The following is a 27,945-nucleotide window of genomic DNA, read 5'->3' as shown; positions in this document are numbered from 1 at the left end:
GTGTTGTTTCCTGTAGGAGGATCGCACAACGTACACGGCGTTAAGCAAATGAGAAAGTAGCCGTGCTGCCTTCAAAGGCAGCTCACGGGCTCGTGAATCCTATGAACTCGGCTTTATCGTCACACATCTCGTCAAAAGAAACGTCTTATCAGACAACTCAACTGTTGATAGATCCCCTTCCTCCCGCTGTTCTTAAGCATTTGATACAAGAGCTCATTTTATTTTCGCATCAGTAAACTGTTGTATGGGTTTCCAATATTCCTACACTGTATCTGATATTCAGAAGGCAACACAACAAGTCCCCCAGCTAGATAACTACTCCTCCACCGAGGGCTACCTATTGCACGCTTTTCGTCTAAATAAACCGTGTCGTATGTCGGCACACAATTTCGTGGACATGGTAATACATCTCAAATGTTTTACCGGGTGACTATTTGGCGCACGGAATGAATGCGACTCTCACACTCAAGCTAATTTAACATCGTAGGCTAGCCCCGAGCTAATTGCGCTCGTAAGGTTAAAACACCATTTAACTAATTCACTTTTGGACGTAGCGGCTATTTTATGAATTCGGGATTTCCTAGAAGGAAATATTGTATACCGGTATTTGTCGGTTTATCCTGTGCAGGACCATTGTGTTTAACTGGTAACCGTTGACTTTCCTGTTCAGCTGAGTTTGTCGTTTGCATGATGACGTGACCTGTTTGCCTCCAATAATCTAAAATCGACTTTGCTCTTCAGATTTGCGAGCTGTCCAACCCCTCTGTGTGTATGAGGGACCCACAGAGGGTCCAGGAGATCCTCCAGTCTATGCTGAAGGCAGGTTCAAACACGTTACAGGTCAGACATCCGCACGAGACACAACATTAGGTACACTTGTCACTCAAATTGGATGGCATCGAATATTGGCTGGCGACCCACTTCTCGCTCCAGCTCAGAAAACACCCCAATGACAACAAGCACCATATAAAATTAATAGATAGATAAATTGATTGTTTTTGTCAAGGCAGATTTTTTTCCTTTTGTATTGGTTCTCATTCGCATTAATGTCATGGGTGTACCTAATATTGTGGCCTTCTCCCTCGGTATTCCTCATGTGACGCAGCTCTGTGTTTTCTAATAGGTTATCTCAGACTTTGACATGACTCTCACGAGATTTGCTTTTAACGGTAAAAGATGTCCCACGTGTCACAGTGAGTATACACATTAGGAAAATATGTAAGACATATTGGTTAGGTGGGTAAAAAATTGTGTTGTGTATTTGTTTGTGTGCAGATATTCTCGACAACAGCAAGCTAATCTCTGAAGAATGCAAAGGAAAGGTGGGTAGACAGTTTAGTTCATATTCACAGATGTGTCATTCGTTACATGAGATTGCCTGAAAATGTTAGTGTTCCCTCACTATACCACAGTCCGTCCTTCACATCCGTGCTGTGCTGCTTTTTTTTTTTGTAGTGATCTTTTCTTTTTTTTTATGGGTTTTGAATAGTAAAACTCATTAACCACCTATTCCTATGGCTTCAGTTGAAGGATCTGTTGAACACATACTACCCCATCGAGATCGACTCGTCACGCTCCATCGCCGAGAAGCTGCCGCTCATGGTGGAGTGGTGAGTCGCTCGCTCATCTACAAATTGGCCGCCGTCGCCGCCTACGTGCTGTAAACAGGCTTATTTTGTGACCAAAAGGTGGACCAAAGCGCATGAGCTGCTGGTGCAGCAGAACATCAGGAAGGACCTGCTGGCCACCGTGGTGCGAGAGTCCGACGCCAAGCTCAGGTCGCGCACACACGCTTACACCTACACACAGAATTGATTTGGACAGATTTTTTTGTATTTTTATTCGATTTTTATATTTTTTTCTTTGTGTGCGCTATATGTGTGATGTCATCAACATGAAGCATTGGCTGACTTAAATATTTTTTCATTAGATTTAAAAATGTATTTAAAAAAAATATTTGATTGCATATTTAATGGTTTTCAATTCATGTTGTGCTGTCATCAACCCATTGAATTTGTTAACGTGGCAGAAATATTGCATGTCCTGCATGAAGACAAGAGTGTTGGTTTCATGAGTCATTGGGATCATTTCTGCACTTGTGTCTTTGAAAAATAATGAAAATTGTGCAACTCCCATGAAGCTGTTGACGTCTTTACTTTTATGCAAGTGTAGTTCAGCGGGCCATCACCATTTGCTCTGTAAGTAGGTTCTATCAACATAAGGTGTGGCAATATTAAGCCATAATCATTGTCCATGATACCAAAAAAAATTAACAGCCATTTATACATAGAAAACTAAAGCGGCGTTAAACAAAACAAAAAACAAATGCTAACTAAAAAAAATGACTTGATGATAGCTAGCGTGGCTGATGTGAATGTGGGCCGCCATTACAGGGAGGGCTACCAGCTGTTCTTTTCACACCTGCACCAGCACAGCATCCCGCTGCTCATCTTCTCGGCCGGCATCGGAGACATCCTGGAGGAGGTCATCCGCCAGGCGGGGGTCTTCCACCCCAACGTCAAGGTCTTCTCCAACTACATGGACTTTGACCAGGCAGTGAGTATGAGCTAAATGATGATGATGTCACATTCACTCCCAGACAGATGTGGCGGACTTCGGAAATCGATTTTCAATACAGTATAGCTAAGCGATGACTTGACCCCACTCGCTTGAAATTTCTCACAGTAGCTTGTAGGGGTGTAACGGTACACGTGTGTGTATTAATACGTTTCGGTATGGCATGTTCGGTTCGGTCCACTTATTAGAGCGAGCTTACGCATGGGCACAATTGACAGTTGCATGCGGGAGACGAGAGTGGTGGCACAACAGTGAGAGCCAGAAAAGAGCCAGAGCTCGAAGTTCTCCCCGTACACTGCGGTCCCCTGTTTGGGAACATTCTGGCTGTCCTGTTAAAATCGCCGATGGGGAAAGGGACGTGGTTAAGTCCGAAAGTTGTGTGCCGACATTGCTACATGAGATGGGCCCGAATGGTTCGCTTTTATTTATTTTTTCGAAAAAAAGTACAGTTTACTTGTCATCTTTTCAAAATAAACATTTAAATAAAAAATAAAAAGTTTTTTTTGTACCGAAAATATACCGAACCGAAACGTGATTTAGCGTACCGTTACAACTGTATTAGCTTGAGACGAGACTCAACCAAATGTGACTTCTGCCCTCTCACCAGGGGGTGCTAAGGGCCTTCAAGGGCGAGCTGATCCACATCTACAACAAACGGGAGGGCGCTCTGCTCAACACGGGTCACTTCCAGGAGCTGCGAGCCCGACCCAACGTGCTCTTGCTTGGAGACTCTCTGGGCGACCTGACCATGGCTGACGGCGTGCACAACATGGAGAATGTCCTCAAGATCGGCTTTCTCAACGACAAGGTGATACCAGAGTCACACACACAAAAAAAAAAATCTCATTGCTAAATCTATATTTAGTCACAGTCGCCTCGTGACAATATATAGAATTTCAGATGGCATGTGTGAATAAAAATGTGTGGTTTTATTATTTTGATGGGGACGGTGTTGTTGTTCAGGTGGAGGAGAGGAAACAGTCGTACTTGGACTCTTACGACATCGTGCTGGTGAAGGACGAGACTCTGGACGTGGCCAACGCCGTGCTGCTCTACCTCACAGGAAACAAGTAACCCACGTTTGATTTAGTGACCCACTGGACACTCCCAAGTGACTGTTTTTGCTCTTTTTACTAAAAGTACTCCTGCCTGCATTCTACTTCCTGTTTGTTGACGCATGATACACTTCATAGGTGCTCACAGGGTGCAGAAAAGTGTGTTTGCTGCTTTTTTTTTTTTTAAAGACACCTGTTCTTTTCAGTTCTATACTGTCCACAGTCTGTCCTCCTTAAATGTGTTGTCATTTTGTCACCTACAGTATGTTAAGAGGACACATTGTTTTTATTTTTTAAAAAACTGTATTTCTCTCACAAAATATTCTCTGGACTCTTCATTTAAGTACAACATTCAATATGAGAATGATGGAAGACAAGCATGTTCCACTTCTGCCTCACAGTTGGGAGGTTCTGGGTCTGAATCCTGCAAAGGCGAGTTGACTGCAGAGGTGTACCTAATGTTGCGTCCGTTTCAAAATTCCAAATAGTGGCTTGTTGGACATCACAGTGTGCAAATGGCTCGGACGGGCCTCTCCTTTTACAACTCGTCCCTCTCGTCCGTTTGTAGCGTCACCTCCTGGGCGACGATCTTCCCGTCCTTGTCCAGGTCTTGACTGTTGAACATGTCTTGGATGATGTTGTCCGGAGGCACGCCGGGCCTCAGGCGGCCATTGCCACGCTGCACCTGAAGCGTGATGAAGTCCGAGAACTAGGACGAGGAGGAGGAGTTCATGTTATAATTTTATGATTTACAGATATGATTACAACAGGGCTGAGCAATGTTTGGCCCAGCGAGCATTTACTTTAAGAGTCCTGGAATATTTGTTGCTTTTCTTTAGTGATTTTTTTCCCCCCTGATTTTTACTAACTTAACTTTAAGTTGGTGGTAAATTAATCATGACTAATAAGAATAATTATTTTTTTAAATTCACATTGTAAATGAAATAATTCAAACAATTTCATAAATACTGTACATTTGTTTTTACTTTTAGTTGGCAAATTAGAAATGTATGAAACATTAAAGCATATGATATATTCATTTACTATTAATTTGTTCATCCACTTATTGTACATGATAAAGCAATATTAAAATAAACAACTTTACAATGTTATTAAATAACTGCTTGATTATAAATGAGCATGAATGTTTATATTGGTCCGAATTATTCATTTTTATTATTAAATTGATAAAACAACCTAGTGTAAAGAAAAATTAAATTACTGTATGAGTAAAAACTTTTACAAATTTGTTGAAATTTTTGTATCTTAATTGATTGATTTTAATTAAACTAATTACAACTTATGCATTTAAATGAGCATGAATTTGTATTTTGATATTAAACACTAACATATAATTAAAAAAAAAAACATGTTTTTAAATATCTAGTTATGAATTTATTTAAAATTACAATTAGCATTAATTATGATTTTAATTATCCATCCATTTAATTAAAATAACTACTTGACATGCACGCATACGTTTTAAAGACCCAAAGTACGGGAAGGTTTGCCCAGTCTCTGAAAGGGTGAAGGGTTGCATGGTTACCTCCTGCAAGGGCACCTGGCCGTCACCGTTCAGGTCCATGGCGGTAAAGAGGGGCTCAGGGACGTCCCCCAGCCACACAAACACAAAGCCGTCGGGGACGCCTTTCTGCAGCTCCACCAGCTCCAGCTGGAAGAAGAGCACCGCGCTGCCCGGAACCACGCCAGCTGTGCACAAGCCACCCAAACACAGGACACATCATTAGGTACACCTCCACCTCCGAATAATCACATTTAATACTAGAAGTGAGAACACTGGAACAAACTACATCAGCGTACAAATACAGTGATACCTTTCCTCATGAGCTTCTTTCATTTCTACGTTGAAGACTAATACTATTGTTCAAATTAAGTTAAAAAGGGGTATGGTGATGAGGAAAATGCTTGTAATATTTGTAAAATTCAAGAGTTCTAATTTGGTGTAGATTATGCTTCAAAATGAAGACAACAAAATCATTACGTAAAAGATAAAGTTGAACAAAATCATTGGGTCCACTTTGAGAAAGGGTGAAAATAACCGGAATGTTTCTTCCTACCTCCGTTTTCCCCATGACCCCAATGCGGCGGGACCACCACTTCCCTAGCCTCGCCCACACACATGCCCATTAAACCCTGCTCCAGACCGTGGATCACCTCATAGGCTCCCAGTGTGGTGATGGACGGCGAGTCCTGCTGGTCCCTACGCACAAACATACAGGACAATAAGGCTATTCGTCTTTTAAAAATTTAAATAAAAAAAAAAAAGCAAGAAAGTCCACTCAGGGTGTGTGTGGAAACCTTGATGCCATGCGGGCATTCGTGCTGTTGCCACGGAAACGTAAAGAGTAGCAGAGTGAGTCCATGCAGGGAGTGAACAGCGGGTGGCGCTCACGAGGAGTACAGCAAGGTGCCGTCCATCAGTGAGCAGTTGTAGCGGTAACGCAGCCAGTCGTTCTTCTGGCTGCCGGGCCCGCACTCCTCGGGCCGGCGCACCACTTTCACCTCCACCTCGTCGTCAGGGTTGTGGAAGTCCAGCACGTGGATGTGGAACACCAGCACGGCCGAGCCGGGGATCAAATTCCCTGAGATGTTTCGTACAGGGAGGCGTTTTCAAACGGGAAATAGGGGACAGTCAAAAACGCTTCTTGACAAAAAGCTTAACGTCCGAAAAACGTGATCCATCATCACCAAAATTCTTGTGTACATCCCTACTCATGCCCACTTCAGCCCTTGTAAATAATAATATTCATATTATACGTTAGCATTAAGATAGATGACTTTTGTTACACAAAATGACATGGTTATATGTATACATATATATACATGCATACATACATACATACTGTAAAATTAGATGAGAAAATATTTGAGGCTGATTGTTGCAAACTTACTGACTCCCTCTCCTCCGTACGCCAGGTGAGGCGGCACCACCACCTTCCTCTTCTCGCCCATGCACAGACCCTGCAAGGCTCGGTCTATGCCCGCGATGACGTAGCCTCGGCCCACGTATGTGTTATATGTGCTGTTCCTCTGGTAGCTGACACGCAAACATGTATACAGTATATAAATACTACATTTACATTAAGTCGATAGTAGGGATTGAAAGACTTGAGATTTTTTTTGTAGTTGACTATAAAGTTATGAAAGTCGAGTTGAGGTCAATTAATCAATGACGTTGAGTATCTGGTCAAATATTTCTACATGACAAATTGGGTCACCACCAAATCGACTAGTTGACTAAACGTTCAACCCCAAGTAGATTATTTGCGACAAAAGACGAGTCGATGTCAAGTAGTCGCTGAGAACATCATTGATTTTTTTTCTTCTTCAGTCCAGTACTATCGTAGTTGATTTTACACTCTAAACATCATAGTGGAGTAATAACGTTGCCAAATCGACTAATCTGTGCAACCCTTAATATACAGTATAGTCACTCGTCATCTTCATCCCCTCACCATCATGTTTGGACACGGAAGATGGGCGTTCACCTGGAGTCGAAGGCGGTGCCGTCCTGGAAGGTGCCGTTGTAGTGATAGCGGATGAAGTCCCCTACAGCGGCCCGCCGATCGCAGCCTTCCGGGACCTCCAGGACCTTAACCACGACGTCATCTTTGGGGTTGAACACGTCCACCATCAGGACCTCAAACACCAGCGTGGCCTGAGGGGGCACCGCACTTCCTGTTGGGTGATGTAAAAAACTGTTAAAATACATTACAAATAAAATGTACATGTTCAAAATAAAACAGTCCAAAACAATAATAGAATGATAAAATAAATATAAAATTAAAGAAATCTATGATTAAAAAAGTAAAAAGAAACGATCAAATCAAGACAGTTAATAAAAGTTTAATTAAAACAAGATAAAATAATACAGTGAACATTTGAGATGAATATAGATTAAATTTAAATGACATCATCCTCAAAATAGCATTAATATCATTATTATCATCATAAAAATGATCATTTACATCAACAATCAAATCAATTTTATGATGTCATCAACATCAAAACAATCCCTTATTGTGTCTAAAAGTGTAGACAGGAAGTTGCACACAACTACGTGGAGGTAACAAAATGGCGGCTGTTGCGTACCATGTCCATTCTCTCCATACGCCAGGAACGGCGGGACGATGATGATGCGTCTTTCTGCGATGCACATTCCCAGCAGGCCTTCCTCCATGCCTTCGATCAGGTCGCCTTGCCCCAAGTACGTGTCGTAGGTCGCGTTCTTAGCGTGGCTGAAACAGACGCATGTGTCATTGTTTAAAAACACACAACAAAAGAAACAGAAACGCACACTCACCTGGACAAAAAGGTTTGCCCGGAGAGCAGGGTGCCATTGTAGTGATAGCGCACAAAGTCAGAGGCGGCAGCGGCGCGCACGCATCGCTCGGGTTTGCTGAGTGTGCGGATTTGGACTTTGTCCTGGGGGTTCCAAATGTCCAGCAGCAGCACGTCGTACAGCAAGATGGCGTCTGGCGGGATGACGCCGCCTGCGGGATACACTTTTGATAAAGCTCAAAAGTACTCACACTAAAGTGCAGAGTAGAAAAAACTGATTTTAAATGTAAGGAGTAAAAGCAAAAATAAACACTTAAGTAAAGTACAGGTATCTGAAATACCTACTTATGTACGGTAACAAAGTATTTATACTTACTCCTACCATTGCATGATCGTTACCTGTTCCCACGCTACCGTAGGCCAAGTGTGGCGGGACGGTGATCCTGCGGCGCTCGTTGACACAGGTGCCCAGCAGGCCACGGTCCATTCCGTGGATGAGACGGCCTACCCCCACCTGACTGATGAATGCCTTACCTCGGGCATGACTGCAGGCAAAACAAAAAGCTACTATTTTTACTGTGATACTACCATGTGTCACACGGTTATCACACGGAGGATCTGTAAAGCTGATGTTGTACTTTGAAGAGAAAGGGATGCATTTGGGAGCAGAGCTGCTAAATATTTTTACCCTAAAACAATTAAAGATTGAATTTTTAGAAAGTATTTATAAAAGGGATACGATTATAACTTTATTCAGAATCTTTACGTTGTCACAGTGACTTTTTAATTTATCCAAAAAAATTAATTAATTCAAGCGGTTTTTCTTTGTATTTAAAAAAATATAATAACTCCAAAAAATTGGGACTTACTTTTTATTAAACTGAAATGAAATAAAAACTGAATTTGTTGAGCTGAGGCTCTATAAAATGACATAATAATATGGAATTTTTTTCAGAATTTTTTTTTCCAAATAACAAAACTTGTAGATTTTTGTAAAAAAAAAAGTAAATTTGGGGAATAAAATTAATTAAAATTAAGTAAATTTATTTGACAAAAGAATATGAAATGATATACTTTTCATCTAATGGGGATTTTGGGGGACCACAACACGGACTTTTTGCCCTTCAGTACGGTAATTCAATTAGAACTAATAAAAACATATTAAAATGTAACAAAATATTATTTGTTGAACAAAACAACATAACATTATCAGCTAAAGTTACATGCTAACTTATAGTATGCGACTTCGCTGGTTATCTTAAAAAGTTTAAAGTCAGCCAGACGCACATGCGCAGCTCAGACCTTGGCGGTGTAACACAAACCAATCAAAAGTGAAATAAATCACCTGGAGTCGAACATCGTCCCGTTCGACTGGAAGGTTCCGTTGAAATGGTACCGAACGAAGTCCTCCGTTTGGACCTCGCGGGGGCAACGTTTGGGCATGTGGTACCTGTCCACCACGACGTCCAACGGCGGAGGCGGCTCGACGTGACATTTCACCGCGACGACGTGGAGGAAAAGCAACAGAGTAAACATTACGACGTTAGGGACTGAGGAGGAAGCCCAGTCTGCTGATGCGAACCGAACCAGCAGTACATCTTAAAACAAAAGATTGAGTGGAAAAAGGTAGTTCCGATGACGAGTTTCAAAATAACATACAGACTGTCTAACTTTGACAGCGTAGAGCTGTACCGTGTGTGAAGTAACAAAAAACAAACAAACGTATGAATAGATCTGATTGAATTACACACAATACATAGGTTGAAGTACAATAAATTGAATGGTAACACGTTGTTTCTTATTGACCGAGCCAGCCTATGTTTTATTTTGAAGGACGCCGACTTAATGTCCTTTTCCTGTCCTGTCTGTCTTGTCGTCTAACTTGATCATCTTCGTCGTGGCTGCTGGAGAAGAGAGAAGAGGGAGAGGGGAGTAGCCCTTAATGGAATTGTGCAAACGTGTAACTCCTGCTGGGCCAGACAACTAGTCCCCCCCCCAATTGAAGAAAAAAGATAAGAATGATAAGAACCAAAAGCTACAATTTAGTTTATCCGCATCTCCGGCCAATTTGGTGTCTGTTGGCTTGCGTCAAATATGTGCCAATAAGACATGCAATGTTGCATTGGTTGTTTAAAATAATAATAAAAAGTTTGCAAGAATTTCTGTCTCCACATCTTGTCATATTGGTTGCAATGTGGCAGGAAGTTAACACGCACATGCAGATATGGTTGTAGTGTTCAGCTTCAACTGCATTAAGTTGTCAGTTTTTGAGAAAATGACACGTTACAAATAACGCGTTACAGTTCATGGGTTTTTAACGTGTAACCTGGGCATGCTTTCTCAAGCTCATATCCATTTAATGTTATTTTACAAAATAAGTGTTATTGCGTAATTGCAAGCGATTTTGAACGTTTTGGATAAAAAACCCATCAAATTCAACTGCAGTTCCCTCGATTTTTTTTTTAATGTTTAAAAAAGTTTGCAAAAGAATTTCTGGCTCCACTTGCCTCAACTTGTCAGATTGGTTGGAATGTATATAGAAAGTGAACACACAGGCTGAAGTGTTGCTATTTTGCTGACATTATCCACTCCTCTATTTTGAACAGGACATTTTTGAAAAAAATACAAACCTATATTATATTCCGGTTCATGGAATTAAAAATGTGTATTACATGTATGCTTTGTCTGACAGAGATATATTCTGGAAGCAATGTGTTTTTTCAAATTAGGTAGCATATATGTTTTTTTTTAATCATGCATTTAAATAATGTTTGCAAAAAATTTTGCCCTCCACGTCTCAGCGTGGAAGTTTGGTTGGACAAGAATGGTCTACTGATACACTGGTTTAGATATTGATTGTTTTAGCGATAACATTTTGTCATGCTATATATCTGTTATTGATTTTACAAATCTGTATTCCAGCTATGGGAAACAATTTTGTCGAATTTAATGAAGCGCGAATAAAACCGGAAACAGGTACCGGTCTTCAAAGTACATGTTCACTAAACAGCCCTTTATATTTACTTTCAACGATCATGGTAGCACAACCACCCATTAAAACACAATATTTAGATAAAATAACATTTTGGAATGCTTGTACTTATTATGACGTGTGTTTTGGGATAATTGGCCATTTTAGTTTTATTTTGAAGGCTTCACCCGGAAGTCATCGCATTCTAGGCTTTAGTACGACGCGTCTCTCGCTGCCTACGTGCAGCCCGTCAAGGAGACAAGTTTCCAGCCACCACTTTTCCGCGACCCCGTCCCGGGTGCGAGAGACGGCGGGCGACGATGCTCCCTCGCAGCGTGGCCACAGCGTTCACTTTTCTAGTCTCGGTCCTGCTCTCGGCTCGGGCCCAGTACGAGAAGTACAGCTTCCGAAGCTTCCCCGCCGGAGACCTGATGCCGCTGGACTCCACGTTCGACTACGCGATGCAGCAGTACACGGCGCGCAATTGGGCCGAGAGCGTCAAGTACCTGGAGCACAGCCTGCGTCTCCACCGGCTGCTGCGGGACAGCGAGGCGTTCTGTGGCCGCAACTGCAGCGCCGTGAGCCGGGGAGAGGACGGGGACGACGGGCACCTCCGCGTCGTACGACACATCCTCCTGAGGGCGGCGTGCCTGAAGAGGTGCAAAGCCGACTTGCCCGTGTTTAAACTCGCGTACCCGCGCCGAGACCTTCTGGACAGCTTTGAGAAAAGGACGCCTTATCGATACATACAGTACGCGTACTTCCAGGTGAGAACATATTGCTGAACAAAAGTTGTGATAGGAAAGTTCCAGTCAGCTTTTGGGGCCACCTCCTGCCGGGCAATTACTTGAGCTTGCGCCACGTCTCCCCCAAACAATCCCCCTCTGTCCTCCTGTTCCTCTGGTGGGCTGATGTGGCAAACCCCACCCGCCACAACATTAGGTACATCTGCACTGGAAAAATCTCAAGGAACCGCTCAACAAAAATGGCACAAAACGTACCCTAAACGGGTTAGTTGCCATATAGCGGTAGAGCATTTAATTGTTCCGCTTGTCACAGTTTTTTGCAGGCATAGATAGTTAAACAAAGAAAACCAATCATTTTCGAACCAATTAGAGTGAAATTCACTTATCCAACATACACTGCTACTTGAGTTAATAAAAAATCATAAACGGTGATAAATGAATACCCCTTTAACTCAAAACTGACACTCATTTGATGGTGCGGGTGTACCAAATGAAACGGCTGGTGCATATGCTGTGGTGTTATTGCACTGAGGAGCAGAACTGCGGCAATGTTTATTATCTTCTACCCCCTCCCACAGCTGAACAACTTGGCGAAGGCGGTGTCGGCGGCCCACACCTACCTGAAGAAAGCCCTTAAAGACCCTCAGCTTACCAAGAACATGAACTACTATAAGACGCTGGTGGACGTGGGTCCCTATCTCATTGACCACGAGGAGCAGCCATACGAGGTTCTGCCACATATGTCATAATTCCGATCGTTGAAGTCTACTTTTCACCAATCATGAAAATAGAGCGATCAAGTGTCAGTCATTAAAAGTTGTGTGTTACGTGTTTAGAGTGTGTTTGTGAAGAGCGTGAACCTGTACAACAATGGCGACTTCAGCGGCAGCGCTCAGCAAATGGAACAGGCCGTCACCTCCTACTTGGACGTGTACGCCACCTGCGTGGCCGCCTGCGATGGATCATACGAGATCCTCGAGTTCAAGGACTTCTATCCAACGCTGGCTGGTGGGCGCAGACACAGCACGTAGTCATAAATTCCCTGTGAAAATGAAGTTGTTTTGACCATTTGACCCACCACAAAGACGAGTGTTGTCAACAACCTGTGTGTGTTCTGTAGTTTCATGCAATAGATTGGGCCAAGGTGGGGCGCCAAGGCATTGCAGTGCCCGAGATTGCCGACAGCTTCTTGTCACTCTGTCATTTTGAATCATAATTTTCGGTTGTTGAAAGCAATCCTGTGTGTTGATTAATTGGCAATTGGTTGTTGTTTGTGTTCAGATCTGTACTTGGAGGCGCTGAAATGTAAGGTGGGCTGTGAGCAGCAGTTGACCCCCAGCGTGGGGGGCTTCTTTGTGGACAACTTTGTGGCCACCATGTACCACTACCTCCAGTTCTCATATTATAAACGTAAGATTCTTCTTTATATCTCTGCTGTGTGTACCGCACGGCTGCAAATGCACTCTTATTATTCTCCGCCTCCCCTCCAGTAAACGACGTGAAGAGCGCCGCCCCGTGTGCCACCAGCTACATGCTGTTCGACCCCGACGACCAGGTGATGCGTCAGAACGTGGAGTACTATCGCTTCTACCGGGAACAGTGGGGCCTAGCCGACACCGACTTCCAGCCGCGGCTCGTAAGTCCCAAAAGCGTTAAGCGTTAATGCCGCGTCAGCGCTCTAATTACAGAGCCACGCTACTTTAGCTAGCTGCGACGTCATATAAACGATCGCTCAGCACCTTTTATTTGGATCGTAAAGCCAGCTGCAAAGAAAACGCCAAATTTGTCGCCTGCTGTCGTAAAAATAAAAAAACACATTTGGTTGACGTTTGTGCCTTTTGTCTCCCCCTGCAGGAGGCCTTTGTTACTACTATTTTTATATTTTAGTCTTAATTAGAACAGAAGCAGATAATTGAGTGTATTTTTTCCCACTCAGTTACAATTTGACAAATATGATGATTATTTTCATCAGTTTTTGAGTACTTTTCTTTTTGAGACTAAATAAAATATTTTTATTTGATATAGTGATTTAGAGTAGTCGTGTTTTGATGAATACAAACTGCAATGTTTTAAACACATTTTTGTGCAGTATAATTACTGGATCAATTTGTCTCCCTCTGCAGGAGGCTTCCAGATACTTCAACCAGACCACAAAGCAGAAGGAGATGCTACAGTTTGCTATCAACTACCTGCAAACAGAGGATGAGGTACATACAGCACATGGATGAAAATTCCCCTTTTACGATAATGCATGATTATGTTGCATATGCCTTTGGTTTGTAAAGTGAGCAGGAATAAGAAAAAACGATTCCAATGATTTCTGCAAGACATGGTGGAAGGGTGAGACGGGGGCAAAAAACAAAAACATTTTAGAGCAGATCTGGTTACAGGATATTTATTTTCAGCTGGACATGAGAGTCAATTTTTGAGAATTTTTAATTAAAGACCCCATAAATGTTTTTCTAAAAATATGATCCATGTTTAAAATATTTCTCAAAAATATGTGCTAACACTGAGAACTATTTAGCACTTGTTTGTGGAGATGCACTATAGTGTTAAACTGTTTTTCACCATTTCAGTTTTTATTTTATTTTTTTAAAACAGGTATAAGTCGCCCTTCCCGCACTCTAGAGTATAAAAACTTGAGCAACTTCATTTGCATCTTGTTATCCGGCGCAGTTTTTATTTGCAATTAGCAAGCCAGCTAAACCTACACCGCGAAAATGCATCAGAGAATGTGGAAGAGCGAGTTTTTTTTTTTTTTTTTTTTTTAAAGACCGAGGTGACAGCCAGCATGTGGACATGGTTTTCATCCTGCTTTAGAGTGCCTCATTGTTAATTAATGTAGCAATTTTATTCACGCAAACCACTACGCTCAACATTCAACAAAATTACTTAAATTACTTTGTCAGTTGGACTGTTGTCCAAATCGAAATTTGAATTAAACACGTTTCCTGTCACTGTCAGTTAATTGCACCAACAATCTTCCCGTCTGCAAAAGTGAGCAGAAAAAAACAACACATTTTAAATCTAACATTTCATGCTGATTCAAGGAGAGCATGTGGCGTGACGTCTATAAAAGGACGGAGTATATAAAAAAGCGACAAGTGGCCTGGACGGGCCGGATGTGGGGGGGTGGAAACTGGAAAGTGGCGGCGGCGTGTGGTATGTGGTCTGGAGGTGTGGACCGCAAGACGCCATAACTCTCCTTAAATCCACACAGAGGCGGTCCACAATTCCAGGCTGACACTTTGACTGAGAGGAAAGTACAAGAAGAATCGAAAAACGTCTGCTTACTGTCCTCTGCGACTTTTTAAAGGGCGAGGTGAGTCCGGAAGCAGAGGCCGCCTCCCAGCGCGTCCAGCGTCCCGACGCAGAGTTTGAGGGGGTCGGCGACTACGAGGAGTCGCTCCTGTCCGAATGGTGGCAGGAGCCCAAGACCAAATGGGACACGGGCGAAGTGCCGCAGTGAACTTCGAACCTGAAGAAGAAAGGAGGAACTCATCATGTTGATCGAGATGATAGATTGACGTGTTTGCTCTTTGGCTGTCATCAGCCTTTATTATAATATTTTTTTATTTTTTTTTTACATAGTCTGTGCCACGTCCTCACAGGTTGAATTGGAAGAAAAGCAGCTAATGAAGTCCATTTTTTTATATCAAAAATTGTCTCAATATTAAAATAAGATCGTTTTTCTGTTCGATTGTTCATGTTCATTCTCTGTAATTTATTGCTTATTTTTAAGAAAAAAAAAACCCAGACCTTATATTTTATCCATTGCCTTTTTCTGTCTTTCATTTGATATATTTTTAAGTGGCAAAATAAGAAAATCTTTTTTCAGAGGTTTATTTTTATATACAAAAAATAACTAGATATTTTGTAATGTAATGTATTAGCTTAAGAGTATTTTTCAAAATGCAAATTTATATATTAGTATATGCCTATTAAACTTTTCTTGTAAAATTTATACATATATATATATATATATATATATATACATATATTTTCCACATTTTAGAGTATTATCTTGCTGCAATTTTTTGCAATTCAAAAATTGATGTCAAGCCAAAATACATAACATTTTATATATTTAGTTGATCTAATTGTATATTAGCAAAATATGTGTCACCAAGAAGGGAAAATGTAAGCAGTTTTAACACTAACAATATTTGTATATTGTTGATTGATACAATCTCCAACATCCCACAACAGCAAGACAAGAAGCAAGGAGAGAATAAGTTGAATTTCTTTTATTTCTTTTCCCCTTCACTTGTCTCTATCCGCAAGGCTTTGTTTCCCTTTCTTATTTTATTATTTTGTCGAAATTCAAAAAGTGTCTAAAAATATGGTCTTTTTTTTTTCTCTTTTCAAATGATTGATAGCAGCTCTGCACATTACATTACACACGCTCTCTGGATTTCTAATATGTGTCACACGAGTGCATCCCACACAGTGAAAAGCTCAAAACCCACCCAAAAAAGTGCAAGCTCATGCACACTCAGTCATGGCGGCACACAGGTGGCCATGACAGCAGGCTCAACAATGTCAATAAATAAATAAAATTGCCATTGAAATTATTCCCCTTCAATCATACAGTGCATCTTAACATTTAGCATAGCTTGCACGTATTTACATAACTTATTTTTGTGACGTCGTCACTGCAGGAAGTGATACACTCAGGGACACAAAATGGCGACATTCTTGTGAGAATTTAGTAGGAAATCACACAAAAAGGTGCAATGCTTTTGTAGGCTCCAAACTGAGGAGTGGGGCGGGGGAGTCATACGCATGACACCATGCGAGACCTTGGCATCTCTCTGTTCAGCCGACATCAAAGGATTTGGCTTTTTCTTTATCTTTTCTTGTCTACATATTAACAGTGGTTAACGTCTTTTTACACTTGGCAGTGGACACTGTTTAAATATTTCGAAAACCAGTGGTGCCTGTGATCGCCACCCCAAAAAACTAAAATTGTTGTAATGTGTATTTGAAGTACAGTAATGACAAAATAGAATTAAGAAGAATGAAACGATTTTTTGTAACACTGCATCAATCACTGTAAATGCTGCTCCTTTTGGTGCGCCCGCCTTAGCCACCTCGGGGCAGTATAAGACAGACGGCTATACTGTACATTGAGGCGTTATTATAAATCCCACTATTTCTAGACAGTCCTTGCCTCTTTGCAGATCTCAATTGTGATTCATAATGGCATCTCAACTCCTCTTTGAGCTCATCAGTACGGCACTAATATTAGTTCTCCGTAGAGGATAGAGTATGTGACTACACTGTACTGTTATACTGTCTGCCTACATGTTGTTGCTGAACACAAATGTGTTCAAGCCATTGCTTATAGTGTTAAAGCACCAAAACATGTATGCTAAATAGCATTAGCGTTAAGATAGCGGCGCACCTTACTTTAAGCAATTGTTTGGGTGTTTTAAAGAAGGTGGAATTCTTCGTTTCATGTTTAGTTTGATAGTAACTGGGAAAGCTAGCCCCCTTTTTTTGGAAATGTGTTTACTATAGCAAAATAATACATAAAATAAAAATAAAATTTGAATATGAAAGCTGTATCTAAAAGAAACTCCACTCTTGGATTAAACATTTGGTTTCAAACCAATGTGTAAAAAAAAAAAAAAAAAAAGCTGTGGTTTATGTAACCCTAAAGTAAATTAAGTGAAATACTTTTTGAATGAAATCCTCCTAATTTGTCACAATAACAAGTTCCTATCAGGGAGAAGAGCTTTTCCCCTACATCAGACATAATGACCCTGTTAAAGTGAAGATGGCAGCTATATACTAACGAAGCAAAATGGATTCAATTCATCGTCCATGAACGCAAACAAAGGGAAATCCCCTGATGTCCTGTTAGATGACATTCTTCTTCATGTCGTTATTTCATTGAAAAGTTGAAGGACTCCGTTGTGACGTGCACACATTCTTCTTCTGTTTAAAAAAAACAAAAAACACAAGTGCTCGGTTAAAATGTCCAAAGAGTAAAAAGGTGGTGTGCGCAGACAAGAGTTAGTGAAATGTACAGTCTGGCATTGACAACAGGATAAGCGCTGGTCCTATCAAGTGATCCCAAATATTAAAAAAAAGATCCCACAATCCTTCAGTCTTCCTGAAATGGGTCCACTTGGTTGGCAGTCGGAATAAAAATAGTTGGTCCCTCCTCAAGTTCTTCTTTGGAAAACATGCTTGTATTTTTCACTTTGATGACAAGGCTGCACATACGTTCCAGATACGCTCCAGATCCTGTCCAGATCAAATCCAGATATAGCTCTGTTGCGGAGTAAATCTGGATCTAATCCGGATTTGGTTAAAACTAGGTTTGGGACGATTTTTGATTTCAAGGTATACCACGTTTTTTTCTTTTAGGCCAGACATTTCAAAGTAATAAAAATAATACATTTTAGAGCGTGAATTTAATTACCGTCATACCGTGAAACCTTGATATTTTTGCTCAGTTATCATGATAAGTGATCCCAAATATTAAAAAAACTGACATATTGTGATACCGGCCCATGCCCAGTTCAAAACTAGTTCAGAATCATTCAGGTCCAGTCCAGAGTTGGTAGTGTTGAGCTCCAGTCCAAATCCAATCATAATCCAGTCCAAATTGGTCCAGCATGGTCCCAGTCAAATACAAGTCTAGTACCGGTCCAGATTCAGGTTCAGTCCATACCTAATCCCACTCTCAGGTCTGTTGGTTGTACAATCTAGGTTTAGTCCAAATCTGGTCCAGATTCATTCCAGAGCAGGACTATGCCCGGTCCAGTCTATTTCCCGTCCAGGTCTAGTACAGATTTGTTCCATGTCCGATCCAGATACTGATCTGGCCCATATCAGCCCAGACCCAGTTCTGCTCCATCCATCTGAAGTCTCAATCCAGTTTAGATCTGGTCATGACCAAGTACAGATCTGTTCCTTGTACAGTCTAGGTCTAGTCCAGATACAGGACATACTCAGTCGAAATCAAGTACAGGTCCAGAAAATCCAGACTGAGTCAAGATCTGATTGGGATCCGGTTTAGGTCCATTCCATTGTAAGATCAATTCATCTAGACATCAATCCATCCAGACGCAGTCCCGAACCAGTCGAGATCCAGTCCAAATCCATTTCAAATGTAGTCCGGTCCAGTTATGGACCCAATCAAGTCTGGATCCAGTCCAGAAATGATCCAATCCAGAGTCTTAAAGTGGAGGAAATGTGCATGAGCTCTTGAGGCTGTGGCACGGAATGAACCTCTTCAGCATCTTTAGCTTATTTTACACATCAAACTAGTAAAATTGTCATTAAAAGAAATCTGTGGTCCAGGCAGGCAGTGCAGAAGTCTTGGCTGATTTGCTCTCCGTCCTGACATTGGAGGAAGACCTCAGTGTGTCCCGCACAGTAAAGAGAACAGAGGTGATAATGAAAGAAGTATTGGAGATACGGGAACAAGAGTGGAAGACATTTTGTTGTTGTTGTTCCCTTTTTTCCCATCCAACGTGGACAGGGACACCGTGCGACCAAGAAGAAGAAGAAGTAGAAGAAGAAGCAGAAGAAGAGGAAGAAGAAGATGGGAAGTGGGCCGGATACAGACTGTTGATGAACATCTTATCCTCCACCAGACCTTAAAGACACATGGAATCATTATCATTCTCATTAAAGAAATAGGACAAAACATAAGGGACAAGTCGTACCTTCCTCTACGAATGTTTCTGCATCCACAAAGCGTTTGACGAGGAGAAAAGAGAAAATGCATAAATGACAATGACTCGTGTAAACGTGTGCATTCCTGCAGGCAGAATACAAAGTGACAGGTCACCTCCATGCTGGAGAACGAGGCAACAATACTCTTACTTGCACAGCACAGTTATAATACTCATCTACCATTACATCGCATTAATAGATTATTACAGTAGAACCTCTAAAGTAAAAGAAAAATAATATATACTATATACTATACTAATATACTAATATAAGAGCAGCATTTGAGAGAAATTAAAATAGATTTAATATTAATCTAGCATGGAAGTAAAGAAACAGAAGGTGTTATGGTGTTGCCTGTCTGGTAATGAATAAATATCACACATTTATGCTATGGCAGTATCTATACAATTAGTGCAAGGGGAAATCTTGACTTTAGAGGTTCCACTGCCTTGACCAATCATGACATGACATGCATGGGCAGCAAGTAGACCCTTAAAACCTCTCACCCTGCCGGACGGCTCATGCATACATGCACAGACTGCACACACTTACCTCTGACCCTAAAAGGATTCCTTCAATTGTGTTTCCCATTCTTTTATGCCAATCGGGCTGCTGTAAATGTTCAAGGGAGGCGGTCCTTTTAGGCCAGAGTGTCAACGGAGACAAGAAGCGAGAAGCATGCACAGGTCAGGAGAGCACCAGGCCTAAGCGGAGGGGAAGAGCTGCGGTGGTCCCTGGCAGGCTAGAATAATCCTAAACCCTTTGAGGATGTGCGTTTAGGTGCTGGGCAATGCCTACACTCATCCCCTGAATGAGCCCTGGCAAGCTTGTTGAGCAGCGTGGAAGCAGACGGCAAGGACAAACACATGCCAGAACTCTTACTTAAATCCCCATCCTGTCCCCCCTAGGACTATAGCTGCCAGGAGAATAGCACCTGCGATGGAGCCTATTATGATATTGGTGCCACTGGGACCTGCGCAGAGGGAGGTGAGGGGGGAAGGAGGAGGAAACACAACACCACCAGATAAAATTTAAAAAAAACAAAAAAAAAACACACACACAGCGTCAACACATCAACCGGAGAGAGATAGGGAGGAAAAAAAAGAGAATGAAAAGATGGAATGTGTGGTGAGGGGGGCGGAGGGACAAAAGGAGATGTTAAGACCAACCAGAGCTATAGGACACTTTAAAGTCTAGCACCACCTTTAGTGGTAGTATTAGTGTGTAGGAAGAAAGGGAATTGCACAATGCCAGGATATGCATCTCTCACACCCTGTTGCGTTGAAATCAGTTGTCACTGTCAAAGATGAATTTTTCGTCACGCCAGACATTGGCACTGTCTAATCTGATTGCGCGATGCTGTGTCACCGTGTGAAAGCACACAGAGTAAAAGTGTACCCAATGTGGTGGCCTGTTCAATATACGTTCTGTTGAATACGCGACATTTTATCAAATTCGGTTTGCAAAGAACTGATTTTAATAATCCTATATTCTGTCAATTATTATTTATGATTAATTGGGTTTAAAAAAAATGTCAGCCCTTTATTCAAAAACAGGACACTGATTTAAAGTTTCTTTTTTTCACTTCTTATGCCTGGATTCAATAGATACGGGCTTGACAAAAAAACAACAACCATATACTGTACCAAAAATAGCATGTTCAAAAGACTATCAAGAAAGAGTTGTAATCAGAATACTGTGTTTGGATTAGTGGGGACACAGAATATATTTTCAAGAAAATGATTGAGTTGACTTCCCTTACGTTCAAGTCAGCGTAGTCAACCGTAAGACCACTGCTGTTTACAAACACTGTGTCGGATGGCGTGCGCCACCGTTAGGTGAAGAAGTGATGGTACAATTGTTGATTAAATGTAATGGGCTAAGCTAAGGAATTACAATTGGTTTAAGACTGCAATTACAAATTTGGACACCAGAGTAATCTAACAACTGTTAATGTTGATGAGAGGTCTGGTGACAAGAAAGAAGGACAGAGCAAAGGAGGAAACCACACAGAGATGCTGTTCACCTTTCTTTTCCGGGCCCGTCGGGACTGTGGGCTCGGGAATGGGATCAAAGACGCTGCAGTCCTTGCCGGTGTAGTCTCTGTCGCAGATGCACTTCACCTCGTTGCTGCACGTCTAGAAAAACAGTTGATGGTAGATCATCATCCGTATCGACTACTTCTGTCTGCTCAGTGTTGTTGTACCCCGTGGTCGGAGCAGATTCGGCCAAAGTTGGACCCCGCGCAGCTGCTGAGGTTGAAGGCCGCCACCGGGAGGCAGCGTCGCTCCAAGCACATCATGTTGGGCCCGCAGGGAGTGCCATCCTCCACGTAGCCCAGGTCCGAGCCGTCCTCAAGGAGAGCGTGGCCGCCCCTGAAAAAAGCGCCCGGCACACGTCTCCCGTACTCGTCCGCGCTTGCCCCATCACAACCCTCTCGAGCGAAACTCACCGACAGTCCAGGTACTTGTTCTGGTGGTAGAGAGTGAAGCTGGTCACTTCGCCTTGAAGATCCCCAAATTTTGGCTTTGTGCTGATGTTGGCGCAGAACAGGAAGCCGCACAAAACGTCCCTAAACATGCCAAAAATGTAGTGCACATGTCATAAGAGTGGGAGAACAGCATTCCCTAATTCATCAAATAGCAGATTTTTTTTAAACATAGACTTGCTATTATTGGCTGAAAACTCACCTGTTTGCTGCTTTTAATGACAGAAAATAACATTGCATAATATTGCACTTTATAAAAACATACAGTAATGATATAATTCATTGGAATTAAACAGTTTTTGTCACACAGCTAGAATTAAATTCTGCCTTCTGGTGTGCCCACCTTGGCCACTAGGTAGCAGTATAAGACAAGTTGACAGATGGCTATACTCCCACTGAGCTTCTAGGCAGTCCTTGCCACTTTGTCGCAGTCAATCACATTGCATTGTGTCCTGCAACATCAGCGGGCTTCGTAACGACACCTTAACTTTTATTGGCCACCATTCCACGCAGAGAATATAACTGTGAATAATGTTTAAATATACTGTCTGCATACATGTTGTTGCTGAACCGTTCAATCCGTCGCTTAATTAAAACAACGCAACATAAATGCTAATTAGTGTTAGCATTAAGCAAGGCAGTTATTTGGTTGTTTTGAACACACAAGGTGTAATTGTTTCATGTATAGTTTGACAGAAAACATCAACGGGGAGTGGCATTAAATGGCTTGAAGCATTTTTTAAATGAATTGTACACTACAAACTGCTGCTTGTTGTGAAGTGTGGTGAGTTGAGTTCACAGCCACCATTAAGTGTTCATATATCAAGTCTGCGTGCGCAAGTCAAAGCAAGAAATAATTGGTTGAACAACTGCTTGTATTGTGAATAACTCATAAGTCGGGTCACTTGTATGTCAAGGCCCCACTGTTTTACTTCATGTTTTTTTTGTAATCTGTAATAGAGATTGTCTACAAAGTATAATGGTAATGGCCATCACTCACGGCTTGTTACACTGAAGCCAGCCTTGGCCACCGGGACCTGGACCGCAGTTCCCTTTGTCCGTCCCCTCTGCGTTGAGCTTCTCGTAACAAAACCTGTCTGCTGAGTCTTGACAGATAAAAGGTAAATCAGTGCAAGTTAGTCACACACGCGCACACGCACTGGCAAGTACTTACTGAAACCCCAGAGCCCCCTACACTGTCCGTCACGAGTGCGACATCGTCCGCTATAACAGCGACCCTGAAGACACCAAATGAAGCGTACAGCACACAGAAAAACAAGTGGAGTGGAAGTGGATTTGCACCAAAGCGCTTCACCTACCTGATTAGTTTCACACGTGTAGCCATCCAGCTTGTGGACGTTGTGAGGACACTGCAGGAGGGACGCACAAGCACTGTTACTCACAAAACAAACCATACACACTCCAAAAGTATTGGAACAATGAAGCAAATTTAAAAAGTGGTATTTTTAAAGGGGTCAACACAGAAACCGAAGATCAGGCCAAAGTTGAACATTCCCCTCGTGGGGTCATTGACTTCGACCTCATTCCAATCAAATTCAGCAAAGGCCAGACTCTCGGATGTCCTTTTCTTAAATTAACTATTATTCTTTGCTGTGGGGTGTGCTAAATCAAAAGCAAGAATAATGTGACGTTCTCAGTAAAATATATATTAAAACTACCTGACTGGAGTCTCCAGTACAAGTCTCGGGGATGTCACAGTCGTTGACGGCCTCTCGGCACACCACACCTCTCAGCTCATACTGAAACGACAAAACAGCTTAACGATTGTTCGTAGACGCTTCCAATTATTATCTGTCGTACACACACACCTTACAGCCACTGCAGCACAGTCCATTGCTGCACATGGCGTCGTGGGTGAGTGTGCATTTTTTACAGCAGGCTCCTCCGCTTCGGGCGCACTCCTGCAGCCACGCACACACAATGTAGCATGACTGTCTTGGAATAGCGTCGCATTTGGAGATTTATACTCACCACCTGAGATCCACAATCACACTCTTCGCCGGTTTCGACAAAGCCATTGCCGCATTCTGGAGGGTCCAACAGCTGAGAGATGCACAAACAGATGTATTTTGAAGCAATAGACAGCTATTATTACAGCTCATTTGGCACAAACTTTCTAAAAAGTTAACCAAGACAATGAAGGAGATGAGTAAAGTTAGATTAGTAATCCATAGATATCTCACTGATGTGTTATGAGAATAGAAACTCAGAAGGACACTTCAAATCAATGGACTAGAACAACAAGGAAAACAGCACTCTATAATATTACACTTTGGCCACCGGGAGGCAGTAGATAACATGTCATGAAGACACAAACAAAGAAGACTTTCACAACTACTGTGACTTAGTAAACTGCAGTAATATTAGCCGTAAGTCACAGTGGACAAAGAAAATATGCCTGTGAGTATTGTTATATTGTATATTTATATTTGTGTTCCAATAGCCCCTGCTTAGGGGATATAATGCTATTTGTCAGCCCATTTATGCCGTTTTGCAATGTGAGTTAGCATTAAGCTAGCAGAAGGCAAAATTGTGTGGTTCGGATGGATGGATGGATGGATGGATGGATGGATGGATGGATGGATAGAATGATAGAAGGATGGATAGGTAGGTAGGTAGGTAGGTAGCTAAGTAGGTAGGTCAGCCCTGTCACCTTGTTGGGCTTATTGAAGAGGCAGCTGCCACCTCCCTGGAGCAAGAACTGGATGTACTCGTCCACGCTGCAGCGAGAGAACTTTCTTGGCAGATAGTATCTACGTTAGAAAGCACACACAAAAAAATACAAACATCAAGAGCATTGTTAAACGAAAACAGTGCAAAGATAAAATGGTGCCACTGTGGTGGGTGTTAACGGCGTTATGTTACAATGTGACAAAAAAGGAACCATCTGTAGTACCAATGTTACTCAAATTCATCAATCTGTGTATTGTGCCATCTGGTGCAATGCGACAAACTCCCGTTTTGATTCACAAAGTGAAATTTCCTGCTCTGTACAACCTGCTTGACTAATGGTTCTTTTGCTCATGCATTTAAAGGTGGAAAGAGGTGGCGCTGTACACAGTACGGGCATTTTTGCCAATCAGAAGTATGAAGAAACTAATTTACGGAAAAGGCAAAAAAAAAAAAAGGATACCATTGGCTCAAGAATTGACCCCAAATGACTGGTTCCAAACCCAATGGCCGACTTGTTATTCAAGCACCGAAGATGGGATAGCATTGGCATATATTCTTTATCCTCTGCATAGAATAACTACGATTATTGCAGAGAATTCATGTGTGTTGATGTCTATATACTGTATACTGCCCCCAGGTGGCAGGGCACACACACCAGAAAAAGTAGCACAATGTCCATTGAACTGAAGCACAAAATGCGGCAAAAACTGTTTCATTCTTGACATCCTACCCAGTGTCCTCCATAATACAGCCCAGCCAGGTGTCAGGACACCTGCAGTCTCCTGTGGAGCAAAAAAAGCAAGAGGAGTTCAGGATTTTATGATGAAAACACATGGAGGTCAGCATTTCGGAGAAGCGTTCCGGCAGGACAAGGAGTTCGGACTCACTCAGCTCGAGTGGGGTCATTGACTAATGACGCAAATGGCCTTTTAACATTAATCAAAAAACTCATTGTTCAGTGGTAGCAATGTTCCAAATGCAGCTGATAAAGCAACCCAAGTCAAATTACAAAAGTGCTGGTGCAGGGATGTTCCTTCAAAAAAAAGAAAAAAAAAAAAAAAGACTCCTGTATTTGACTCTCTCAGCTCCCCTGACATCACATCATACCTGCAGAGTTACGTGCATTGTTCCATTTCATCCCGATGTTCTGGCCCAGGCTCTGGCACAAAGTGATGGCCATGGTGCCGACATTCCCAAACTGAAACAACAAAGAATATCACCTTTTTTTAAATTTTTTATTATTCAACACAAAGGCGCTAATGGGCTTCCACAGGCTGTACACACCAACTGGCTTCTTGATTAGGTACAACAGCAGGATACCCAATACAACATCTGTGTCGTAAAATCCTTATGAAGATAATAAAGCGTGGCAATATGTTTATTATTGAGCTTTAGACCTTCCGATGCACCGAATTATTAAAAACACTGTACGATGCAGTATAATGCAAACCTAATCAACGTGGACCAAGCACAATGTAAAAAGTCTTGCAAACATGCTGTACAGAAACAAAGTTCCTTCACCTCATTGATGCCCCCTCCCCTCGTGGGCGAGCACACTCCTCCAGTGTATGCCGTCCCGCTCCGGCCGCTCTGAAACGTGCGTCCTCTAGAGGCGAACGGGAGAAACACAGTAAGAGCGTGACGACGGCGGCGCTTGCATCACATTCAACGTGAAATCTACTCACGAGAACAGTTGGACAACGTCGCTTTGCTCGCGGATGTTGTCCCGCCTGTACTTCATAAAGTTCTGCAGCGTGGTCAGAGGGTCCTCCACCACCGGCACCATGTTCTTTGAGGTCCACGTCTCCATGGCGACCAGCACGATCCTCGTGTTCAGCTGCTCCTTGTAGATCTGTAGTACCCAAAAAAAGTCCCCCCCCCCCAAAAAAAACCACTCTTTGGTTATGAACACCAAAGGATTCGCTAAACTTGATTTTAAACTGTGTCTGCCGAACGGGCAAAATTGCCACATGGTTCATTTTGTGGGTTCTTGAAGCCGTAGATACAAATAGATTAATTTAGCACGGACAATGCGATTGATCAACAGCATCGATCAGCATTGTTTTTTAAATGTGCTATATAAATAAATTAATTGGATTGGATTGATCAAATATGAGATGAATTCCGATGGTTAAGTTTGTGCCTTTAAATATCACATCTCAAAGTCACAAACGCGGTGTCTGACCATTTCATTGCATCATTTTAGAGCAGCTTTTCAAGTGTACAGTTGCAAACAGCATGTGCAACCTGTTAGTGTGAGGGAACACAATTTGGCACCCCCTATTTGGAATCTTAGTCAATCTATGTATGTGCGTGTGTGTGTAGAATGCAAGGATGCTAATCCAAACAACATACCGCGTCCGCCATGTTGACCACCGCTTTGGCAAAGTTTTTCGTTTGGCTGCCGGAGCGTCGCAGCTGTACAATCTGTGAGGAGGCAAAACATGCACAGATGGATGCAATGTCACTCACGCGCACACTATACATACACATGCATGTACATGCCGTGCTCCAGTTTGGAATGAATGGCATGCATTTGTTATTTATATTCCATTTATCCATTTTCGACAGCAATTGTCCTTAGGGGTGGCATGTGGCCTGGAGCCTAATCCATCTGATTTTGGGCGAGAGGCAGGTTACACCCTGGACCGGTTGCCAGTCAATCGCAGGGCACATATAGGTATAATGGTATATGATTATGTCATTAAAATCAACCCTCCCTGTCAAAAAAAAAAACAGCAGACGGACACATCCGCAGGTTGAGAACGCTCACCATGTCATTGTCGTTGACCACCATCAACTCGATATATTTGGTCTCGGTCTGCACGGAGGGTCTGCGAGCAAACCTCTTGGATCGCCTTAGCGCCCCCGACGGCTCCTGCTGCTGCCGCGGCGCCCCCTTTTGGTCTACGCCGGCTCCTCTGCCATCCCACTCGTTGTCCTCTGTGCAGTCTTGGCACATGCACACAAACATTGCAGTTCATTATCATAGTCATTAGGAAAGTAATTATCACCTTATCTGCATTATCGGCAAAAAATCTGGATCACAGTCCAAGGGGGCTTTATATGTTCAGCAATGGTGACAAGTAGGCGTAAAAAGGGAATAGTACGTTGAAAGCCAACATAAAGGGTTATTTTGGATGTTGTTAAATCAAGATCTTGCCAACCTGCGCAATGGGGAGAGAGCCTGAAATCTGACATCCTATGGATCAGGTGGGCGCCATTTTCCTACGACACAATACAATCAGGTTATGTCATAAACTTGCCCCCCAAAATATAAACGCATCTACATGGGCTGGCCACTTTTTATTTATTTGTATTTATTTATTTAAGGCGAAATGAAAAATTCATACATCCATTATCTGAACCGCTTATCGGGCGGTCGGCGGGAAATTTGCTAATTATTTGAATAAT

General features: G+C 42.3%; 4 protein-coding genes across 10 annotated transcripts in view; 2 read left to right on the top strand and 2 right to left on the bottom strand.

The window, feature by feature from the left end:
- Positions 1 to 150: 150 nt before the first annotated feature.
- Positions 151 to 3,952, top strand: LOC147134450 (cytosolic 5'-nucleotidase 3-like). Its single transcript, XM_086055378.1, has 9 exons — positions 151 to 400; positions 742 to 840; positions 1,124 to 1,193; positions 1,276 to 1,322; positions 1,525 to 1,610; positions 1,689 to 1,778; positions 2,394 to 2,556; positions 3,185 to 3,385; positions 3,541 to 3,952. The coding sequence occupies exons 1-9, from the start codon at positions 245 to 247 to the stop codon at positions 3,649 to 3,651; spliced, it is 1,023 nt and encodes a 340-aa protein (XP_085911504.1). The 5' UTR covers positions 151 to 244; the 3' UTR covers positions 3,652 to 3,952.
- On the bottom strand, positions 3,550 to 12,631 carry LOC147134449 (peptidyl-prolyl cis-trans isomerase FKBP10-like). 2 transcript variants are annotated; one of them, XM_086055373.1, is made up of 11 exons: positions 9,280 to 12,631; positions 8,334 to 8,479; positions 7,957 to 8,146; positions 7,746 to 7,891; positions 7,142 to 7,331; positions 6,545 to 6,690; positions 6,046 to 6,235; positions 5,711 to 5,853; positions 5,179 to 5,342; positions 4,201 to 4,341; positions 3,550 to 3,647 (listed from the first exon to the last, which is right to left on the bottom strand). In XM_086055373.1, the coding sequence occupies exons 1-11, from the start codon at positions 9,468 to 9,470 to the stop codon at positions 3,630 to 3,632; spliced, it is 1,665 nt and encodes a 554-aa protein (XP_085911499.1). In that variant the 5' UTR covers positions 9,471 to 12,631; the 3' UTR covers positions 3,550 to 3,629. The 2 variants fall into 2 exon arrangements, with proteins under 2 accessions (XP_085911499.1, XP_085911498.1); XM_086055372.1 differs by lacking the exon at positions 3,550 to 3,647 and having other exon boundaries at positions 3,900 to 4,341; positions 9,280 to 12,630.
- Positions 11,098 to 15,424, top strand: p3h4 (prolyl 3-hydroxylase family member 4 (inactive)). Its single transcript, XM_086055375.1, has 7 exons — positions 11,098 to 11,672; positions 12,230 to 12,379; positions 12,488 to 12,659; positions 12,933 to 13,061; positions 13,142 to 13,287; positions 13,775 to 13,858; positions 14,971 to 15,424. Exons 1-7 carry the CDS (start codon positions 11,226 to 11,228, stop codon positions 15,121 to 15,123), a joined length of 1,281 nt encoding a protein of 426 aa, XP_085911501.1. The 5' UTR covers positions 11,098 to 11,225; the 3' UTR covers positions 15,124 to 15,424.
- LOC147134447 (disintegrin and metalloproteinase domain-containing protein 11-like) overlaps positions 15,026 to 27,945 on the bottom strand; it is a 22,310-nt gene continuing 9,390 nt past the window's right edge. For 2 of the 6 annotated variants that reach the window (XM_086055370.1, XM_086055369.1), the window contains 19 exons: positions 27,699 to 27,759; positions 27,305 to 27,483; positions 26,887 to 26,958; positions 26,217 to 26,383; positions 26,053 to 26,137; positions 25,639 to 25,729; positions 25,262 to 25,313; positions 24,512 to 24,611; positions 23,830 to 23,901; positions 23,667 to 23,759; positions 23,517 to 23,597; positions 23,157 to 23,207; positions 23,012 to 23,075; positions 22,838 to 22,943; positions 21,802 to 21,921; positions 21,556 to 21,724; positions 21,376 to 21,487; positions 19,340 to 19,357; positions 15,887 to 19,269 (listed from right to left, as the gene is read on the bottom strand). In XM_086055370.1, the coding sequence (XP_085911496.1) occupies positions 18,950 to 19,269; positions 19,340 to 19,357; positions 21,376 to 21,487; positions 21,556 to 21,724; positions 21,802 to 21,921; positions 22,838 to 22,943; positions 23,012 to 23,075; positions 23,157 to 23,207; positions 23,517 to 23,597; positions 23,667 to 23,759; positions 23,830 to 23,901; positions 24,512 to 24,611; positions 25,262 to 25,313; positions 25,639 to 25,729; positions 26,053 to 26,137; positions 26,217 to 26,383; positions 26,887 to 26,958; positions 27,305 to 27,483; positions 27,699 to 27,759 (2,013 nt within the window). In that variant the 3' untranslated portion in view covers positions 15,887 to 18,949. Of the gene's footprint in view, positions 15,133 to 15,886; positions 19,270 to 19,339; positions 19,435 to 19,901; positions 20,323 to 21,375; positions 21,488 to 21,555; positions 21,725 to 21,801; positions 21,922 to 22,837; positions 22,944 to 23,011; positions 23,076 to 23,156; positions 23,208 to 23,516; positions 23,598 to 23,666; positions 23,760 to 23,829; positions 23,902 to 24,511; positions 24,612 to 25,261; positions 25,314 to 25,638; positions 25,730 to 26,052; positions 26,138 to 26,216; positions 26,384 to 26,886; positions 26,959 to 27,304; positions 27,484 to 27,698; positions 27,760 to 27,945 lie in introns of those variants that run through there. The other 4 variants (XM_086055371.1, XR_015090100.1, XR_015090101.1 and 1 more) reach the window with 4 other exon arrangements.

The sequence above is a fragment of the Filicampus tigris genome, chromosome 16, assembly GCF_054856515.1.
Source record: "Filicampus tigris isolate MCC_2025a chromosome 16, RoL_Ftig_1.0, whole genome shotgun sequence".
NCBI lineage: Eukaryota > Metazoa > Chordata > Actinopteri > Syngnathiformes > Syngnathidae > Filicampus > Filicampus tigris.
Note: the sequence above shows the minus strand (reverse complement) of the source record. Positions and strands in the feature narration are given on the sequence as shown.

Excerpts from the sequence above, each read along its gene's own strand:
- LOC147134449 (XM_086055372.1), bottom strand. The coding sequence starts at position 9,470 with ATGTTTACTCTGTTGCTTTTCCTCCACGTCGTCGCGGTGAAATGTCAC. Across the intron at positions 8,480-9,279 it reads GGGACGATGTTCGACTCCAG|TCATGCCCGAGGTAAGGCAT; the intron begins GTGATTTATTTC and ends TTTTGCCTGCAG. Across the intron at positions 5,343-5,710 it reads GGGTCATGGGGAAAACGGAG|CTGGCGTGGTTCCGGGCAGC; the intron begins GTAGGAAGAAAC and ends GCTTGTGCACAG.
- p3h4 (XM_086055375.1), top strand. The coding sequence starts at position 11,226 with ATGCTCCCTCGCAGCGTGGCCACAGCGTTCACTTTTCTAGTCTCGGTC. Across the intron at positions 12,660-12,932 it reads CTTCTATCCAACGCTGGCTG|ATCTGTACTTGGAGGCGCTG; the intron begins GTGGGCGCAGAC and ends GTTTGTGTTCAG. Across the intron at positions 13,288-13,774 it reads CCGACTTCCAGCCGCGGCTC|GAGGCTTCCAGATACTTCAA; the intron begins GTAAGTCCCAAA and ends CTCCCTCTGCAG.
- LOC147134450 (XM_086055378.1), top strand. The coding sequence starts at position 245 with ATGGGTTTCCAATATTCCTACACTGTATCTGATATTCAGAAGGCAACA. Across the intron at positions 401-741 it reads CACACAATTTCGTGGACATG|ATTTGCGAGCTGTCCAACCC; the intron begins GTAATACATCTC and ends TTTGCTCTTCAG. Across the intron at positions 841-1,123 it reads CAGGTTCAAACACGTTACAG|GTTATCTCAGACTTTGACAT; the intron begins GTCAGACATCCG and ends GTTTTCTAATAG.